The sequence below is a fragment of the Portunus trituberculatus genome, chromosome 36, assembly GCF_017591435.1.
Source record: "Portunus trituberculatus isolate SZX2019 chromosome 36, ASM1759143v1, whole genome shotgun sequence".
Taxonomy (NCBI): domain Eukaryota; kingdom Metazoa; phylum Arthropoda; class Malacostraca; order Decapoda; family Portunidae; genus Portunus; species Portunus trituberculatus.
Window position 1 is genome coordinate 8,881,594 of NC_059290.1, and position 7,500 is coordinate 8,889,093.

Genomic DNA, 7,500 nt, shown 5'->3' on the forward strand with positions numbered 1-7,500 from the left:
GTCCACGGTCTGAGTGTAGGTTGGGCTTCCTCACTCGGGGCAACGGTTTCCTAGCGGGTGGGCTTTGAAATAGGAGGTACCCTTAATAAGTATCCCGTTTAGCCCAGAAATTCCCGTGAAAAGCCCACATGGTATAAAAAAAAAAAAACTAACACTAACACCAGCAAAAACCCGGAAAAAAATAAGAAAATAAGTAAATAAGTGAAATACGATAAAGAAATGGACAAATGCTTCAAGGCAGTGGTCCTTTTCTTTCGGCTGACTGTAGACCTGCAAGGGGACTGGCAATTAAGTGGGCCTTTTGTTTACATTTCTTGTTGCCCTTGGCCGGCTTTCCCTCTTGCACACACACAAAAAAAAAAACATAACCATGACTTTTTTTTCAATAATCTTATATGAATGACACTGTGATAATTATAAGTAGAATAAGTTATTTCATGCATATATTTCACAGTTTTTCTTTTTTATTGTAGTGCAAGCTTTTTAAATAGGAACATAAAAAACGCGTTCCTGTAACCCTCTATAAATTAACAACCTCGATACCTGGACACCTTTGTACCACGAGTTTTGGGTACAATTAGACAGTTCCATTTACATAAGGAAGGATCTATGGAGGTTGGAAGATTAACAGCCACAGTCCTCACTATTTTTTCTATAAGTTTTGGGTACAATTAGACAGTTCCATTTACATAAGGAAGGATCTATGGAGGTTGGAAGACTAACAGCCACAGTCCTCACTATTTTTTCTGAAGCTGTATAAAATCACCAAATAGTAAGCAGAGTGAATAGGTAAAAGCGTCATGGTACTGAAAGGGTTAAATAAAGAAGAAATACATAAACAATTAAGGCGTTTTCTTGTTCTTCCCTTGTGTATTTGAAGAGAAGCGGTAATAAACTGACAGATTCGATACAAGATGCGTAAAAATATATATAAAAATGAATTCTTTCCACAATCTTACATGAACACACACGATTAACGATGTTTTTATTGCTCTTCACTTGTTTATTGGCAGAAAAACGAGAGAGAGAGAGAGAGAGAGAGAGAGAGAGAGAGAGAGAGAGAGAGAGAGAGAGAGAGAGAGAGAGAGAGAGAGAGAGAGAGAGAAAGAGAGAGAACAGAAGAGAAGAAAGGAAAACAGAACAAAAGAGAGAAGAGAAGGGAGAAGAAAAGAAACGAGAGGAAAAGAGGAAAGAAGAGAAGAAGAGAGAGAGAGAAGAGAAGGAAATAAAAGAAAAGGATACGTAAAAATATCTAAAAAAAGAAAACAAACAAAAAAAAAAAGCTATAAAGATGACTAAGCTTTCTCAATAGTTGTGTGGAAATGCAGACTTTGTTTTCATTTTCTTCGTTTTGTTAAGCTTCCTAATTTGGACACACACAGACAAACGAACACACACACACACACACACACACACACACACACACACACACACACACACACACACACACAACGAAAAAAGGAACATGCGCTTACTGATAAAGAAGAAGAAGAAGAAGTAGAAGAAGAAGAAGAAGAAGAAGAAGAAGAAGAAGAAGAAGAAGAAGAAGAAGAAGAAGAAGAAGAAGAAGAAGAAGAAGAAGAAGAAGAAGAAGAAGAAGAAGAAGAAGAAGAAGAAGAAGAAGAAGAAGAAGAAGAAGAAGAAGAAGAAGAAGAAGAAGAAGAAGAAGAAGAAGAAGAAGAAGAAGAAGAAGAAGAAGAAGAAGAAGAAGAAGAAGAAGAAGAAGAAGAAGAAGAAGAAGAAGAAGAAGAAGAAGAAGAAGAAGAAGAAGAAGAAGAAGAAGAAGAAGAAGAAGAAGAAGAAGAAGAAGAAGAAGAAGAAGAAGAAGAAGAAGAAGAAGAAGAAGAAGAAGAACAACAACAACAACAACAACAACAACAACAACAACAACAACAACAACAACAACAACAACAACAACCAGAACAAGAAGAACAAGAAGAAAAACAAGAAGAGGAAAAAATAAAGAACAACAACAGCAAAAACAACAACAAGGAAAAAAGGAAAAAAAACCAAGAAATGAAGGAAAAAAAACAATAAAAAAAAGAAGCGAAGTATGAATTGTCTCGCTTTCTAAATATAAACACAATGAGGACAGGAGGAGAAGAAGAAGAAGAAGAAGAAGAAGAGGAGGAGGAGGAGGAGGAGGAGGAGGAGGAGGAGGAGGAGGAGGAGGAAAAAAAGCCACAGAAACCTGACCACAGTAATTATTTTTCCATCCTTTAATTCTCCTCCATCTGTTCTTTACTCCTTCACTGTCCCTTGGGAGAGAGAGAGAGAGAGAGAGAGAGAGAGAGAGAGAGGGAGAGGGAGAGAGAGAGGGAGAGAGAGGGAGAGGGAGAGAAAGAGAAAAAGGGAGAGAAAAACGACTGCCTGGTGAGAGAAAGGAGGGAAGGAAGGTCAGGTCAAAGGTCATGTGACAAGAGTGTGACCTGAGATGAGTATTTTTAAGGATATTTGACCTCAAGGGGAAGGTAAAATGAGAGGAGGAGGAGGAGGAGGAGGAGGAGGAGGAGGAGGAGGAGGAGGAGGAGGAGGAGGAGGAGGAGGAGAGATGATAGTGAGGCCATGGACGCGTGTTTTGAGTACGAGAGAGAGAGAGAGAGAGAGAGAGAGAGAGAGAGAGAGAGAGAGAGAGAGAGAGAGAGAGAAGAGAAGAGAGAGAGAAGAATAAAAGAGAAGAAAGAAATAGAAAAAAAGAGAAAGTGAGAAAGCAAAACAAGAAAACGAAATAAACAGAATAATAGAATACCAAAAAGAAAAGAAAGAAAAAAAAAAGAAAGAAATAGTAAAGAACACAAAAGAAAGAAAGAAAGGACTGATAGAAATGAAGAAAAGAAGAAAAGAAGAAAAAAAAAAAAAAAAGAAAAAGGGTAACAAAATAAAAAGGGGTGAATGAAGGTTTAGTACACAAAGGGTTGGTCGGCGAGGCTTCCAAAGAGAGAGAGAGAGAGAGAGAGAGAGAGAGAGAGAGAGAGAGAGGTCCTTTGTTGGGCACTTTTTAATGCTTTCCGGCAGCGAGGGATCCCAACCTGACCTCCTATTGTGGGCGCGGAGGAGGAGGAGGAGGAGGAGGAGGAGGAGGAGGAGGAGGAGGAGGAGGAGGAGGAGGAGGAGGAGGAAAAGAAAGTCGAAGCGTTAACCCATTGACAGAACACACACACACACACACACACACACACACACACACACACACACACACACACACACACACACACACACACACACACACACACACACACACACACACACAGTCAGGTTGAGAAGCGTAGAGAGCCTAACCTAACCTAACCTAACCTAACAACCTACGGACTTTGGATTTACTCAGGTGGTGGTGGTGGTGGTGGTGGTGGTGGTGGTGGTAGTGGTGGTGAAGTGCACAGGCAAACAGACAAACAAATAAGCAGTAAAACAAACAAATTAAACCAAACAAAGATAGATTCCTTACTTAGATGAAATTTTAGAGACACACACACACACACACACACACACACACACACACACACACACACACACACACACACACACACACACACACACACACACACTCCTTCTCTCTCTCTCTCTCTCTCTCTCTCTCTCTCTCTCTAAACAGTCATAAAAAGTATAGGACACCTGAAAAACACCCTTCATTACCTGTCTCTTCCCAGCATGGTCACCTTAACGAGGCTCTGCTCACCTGTACTGCCTCGCTCCCACACTAATAAGCACGTTCCCACGCACATTATCACCACTAACACTAACGCTGTCCCTTTCCCTCACCACCTCTCTTAATTAGATCCAATTAATTAAAGTAACCTGCTGTGTGTTTACCTGTGACTCCTTTTAATTCAACACCAGTAAGTTGTAAAGATAAAATCGTGGTATAAATGTTTGAGTTTGTATTCTTCTTTCCTTGTTGGTAAATAATTATGTGCATATTTTTATTCCATCTGTGTTGTAAAAATTGGCGTGGAAACCTGTTATTTCTAGTACAGAGGGGGAGAAAATGTAGAGATAGGAAGGACGTAATGATAAATGTAGCATATAATTGTTTTTTTTTCTGTCTCTGTAACTGTAAGTAATCTGCTTTTTGTGTGACGGAAATACCAATAACAGCATTTCATTGGCTCCAGAGATAAAGTTTGGTGGAATTCTGTGTTTAAAGATTTATAACACTAAATTAGAATGATAAAGACGAGAACACATGTGATTTTCTACCTTTTTATTCGTGAACTGTACAGAAACTAGTCATTTTTCGGTAGATTTGTAGAAGGAAGATGTTAAAAGACGACCACAAATAGTGTGTGGATCTTTATTGATGACACACGTGTATCACAAACCTGCATGATACAAATAACGTTGATAGTATACGCGATATTCAATAATTTTCTCTATCCGTTATTGTTGCAGAAACTTGTTCGATTTTTTTTTTTAATCTTATATACATAAATATTCGTTGAAGCTTTCTGTTCATTTATTTGAGTTATTTCTATTTTCCTTGTCTGTTTATTCCTTATACCAACGCCATCTATTTATTAACTTTATTCGTTAATTTATCTATTCATTTACTTCTCGTTTTGTACATCTTAAACTACAAGTCGAGAATATGAACAAATTTATTAATCATTACTCTCTTTTAAACTCCATAAATCCCTTCTCCATTTGATTCATTCCTAGAAATATACTTTTAAAACATTCATAAAAGCAATGCATATATGTATTCGGAATTGACGAGGAAAATGTGTCATACAAACTGGTAGAAAAATATACAGCTAAAACTGATAAGCTACATAACAGAAACTTATACAAAACTTGTCTACAGTTGAAATTGATAAGAAAAATACAGAAGTCTGAAGAAAAGTCACATATTTTAAACTGACAAAAGAAGATACTCATTCATATACTGATAAACAAAATAATTCCATGCTATTGAAATATACGAGAGATAAAGAAAATACATATAATTGAAACTCATTAAGAAAAAGAACTACTAGACGAAGCTGATAAAGGGAACCACATAGCTACCTTTTAGACTGACAAAAGACACACATTCAAGCACTGATGAAGAAAATAACTACCATTGAAATTCACGAGAGATAAAGAAAAAATATATAATTGAAACTCATTAAGGGAGAGATGTAGATTTCTAACTGATAAAAGAAAAGGTACAATATTTAAGCCCTTCACGTAAGGACAAGTAACAAGGACAACTTTATCTGACTTTCACTGCGAGGACTGGACAGCTTCACGTAAACAAAGGCAATGAATACTCACGAACAAGCAGTAAAAATTGATACACCACGATAGATAAAGGAAAAAGATACATTGTGGGTAATAAAGACGTAGATGCAAAGAAGGAACCGTCAGGGAAGGTTTTGATGTATGTGGAAGTAAACACATCACGAATACGAGACTCAGAACACACGAAGAGGTGATAAAGATTGAGGTAACCAAGAAAATTCAAAGAAGACAAAAAAAAAGAAGACAACAAAACGCATCACCAAAACGAGACTCAGAGCACACGAAGAAGACATAAAGGTTGACGTCACCAAGAAAAAAATTAACACCAGAAACTAAAAAAACAAAAACACACACAAAAGAAAAGAAGAAAAATGGCAAGAATATTCTAACGAAGACAAACACAAGAACCAGAATTACCATGAGGAAAAAATCAACGTAGACAAAAAAAGAACAAAAAAAAAAAAAAAAAAAAGAAAAGAAGAAAAATCCCCAGAATATTCTAACAAAGTCAAACACACGAGACAGAACCACCACGAGACACACCCTGCAAAACCCCACACGTCACCACATCTTCCTATATTCAGAAACACTTTGATCTCTCACCACGACACCTTTCCAATGCCATAGAGACGACTAGCAGGGTTTTCAAGGAAGTTTCTCTTTATGACAAACTAGAAATCTTGCCAATCGATCTGCAGAACCCTGAAAAATACCCTTAAAAACATGTGTATCTTCAACCAGAGCTCTTGGAAATCAGTGATGGTGAGAGAGAGCAAAGCATTTCAGAATACAGACCCTAAACACTTCTGTGCCTCAATTCTACTATTTCAGGAAGGTCAATTTTAAATTACACGAGTTTTTGAAGTGTTTTTTACGGTTCTAGAGACAGATTGACAAAATTTCTACATTATTAACTGGAGAAGCACTCTTGAAAACCCCGCTAATCATATCTGTGGCCTTGGAAAATAGCAAAGCGTCTAACCCTTCAGTACTGGGACGCATTATTACCTTGAGTTTTGGATGTGATTAGATAATTTTGTTGACATTAATGGCCAGAGTCTTCACTATTTCAATCCCCACATAAGTTTCTGATCACCAAAATCACCAAATATGAAGCAGAATAAATATGAAAATACGTCCTGGTGCTGAAAGGGTTAATAATACAGTTAGTCATGCTACCACTATGTTCATGTAAGACACAATGACTCTCTCCCTCCACAGACACGTCCTGCTACTGGTGATACGAAGATACAGACAATAAACAAGGCGATAAACACTGATTCGCCCTGATTCCTTCTTCTAACCACTAGTTACTTAAAAGACGATGCTACTGAACGCCACACTAACAGAGACACGAGTTGGCGCTGGTGGTGAGACAGTAAACAGGAGGATAAACATTAATTCGTCTTTCCAACGGAGCCTACGTGTCAAATTAATGCTATTTGTAAAGCTGACATTAAATAAAAAAACGGGGAAGAATATATTGGTGTGAACTTCAAGTATAAAACAATAGATGCGTCTTTTAAAACATGAGGATTATGAGTCAAACAAAAGCTATATTCGTGCTTTAGTGGGCCTGAGAAAGAGAAAGGAAGGAAAAAGTTAGTGTGAACGTAAAATAAATAAACAGAACGATAACCAGAGCAATTCATCCTTTCAAGCAGGAGACTTATGCTTGAAACTAACCCTATTTGTGCACCAGCGATCCCAGACTCATAAAAAAGAAAGGAAAAACTGGTGTAAACTTTAAAAATGCACAAAACAATAAGCAGAACAATAACCAGAGGAAGTCGTCCTTTCAAGCAGGAGACTTATGCTTCAAACCAATCCTATTTGTGGACCAGCGATCCTAAACTCATAAAAAAAAGGAAGGAAAAACTGGTGTAAACTTTAAAAATACACAAAACAATAAACAACTTGATAAAGCAAACGAACTCGCCCTTCTAAACACGATCCCTGTGCTTCCAAAACAACTCCATCTGTAAATCGCTGACCTTGAACTAAAAAAAGCAAGAAAAAAATGGTGTAAACTTAAAAGGTAAAGGAAAAGCTGGCGTCCTCTTTTTTTTTGGTCAATGCTACCTGGTGCTGTCCTTTCACCTGTCTGTCTCCCTCACCTGAGTGTCACCTGCGGCGCCTGATTAACACGTATCAAGGTAAAATCATGCATTCGTGGAACTTTGACTAGATTTTAACGCAGAAAACACACAGTCAGTTTTGTTTAGTGGAGTGTAACCATGTATGCTGTATCTAGTATCTATTTTCTCTTGATTTGTTTTT

At 37.6% G+C, this 7,500-nt stretch overlaps 1 protein-coding gene across 1 annotated transcript in view; it reads left to right on the forward strand.

Annotated features, from left to right (window-relative positions):
• The window catches only part of LOC123513477 (nucleoporin GLE1-like), a gene marked incomplete at both ends in the record, with an annotated part of 3,944 nt that extends 2,000 nt beyond the window's left edge, over positions 1–1,944 (forward strand). The window contains 2 exon segments of the mRNA XM_045270657.1: positions 1,500–1,835; positions 1,838–1,944. Of these exon segments, the coding sequence (XP_045126592.1) occupies positions 1,500–1,835; positions 1,838–1,944 (443 nt within the window).
• Between the last annotated feature and the right edge of the window lie 5,556 nt (positions 1,945–7,500).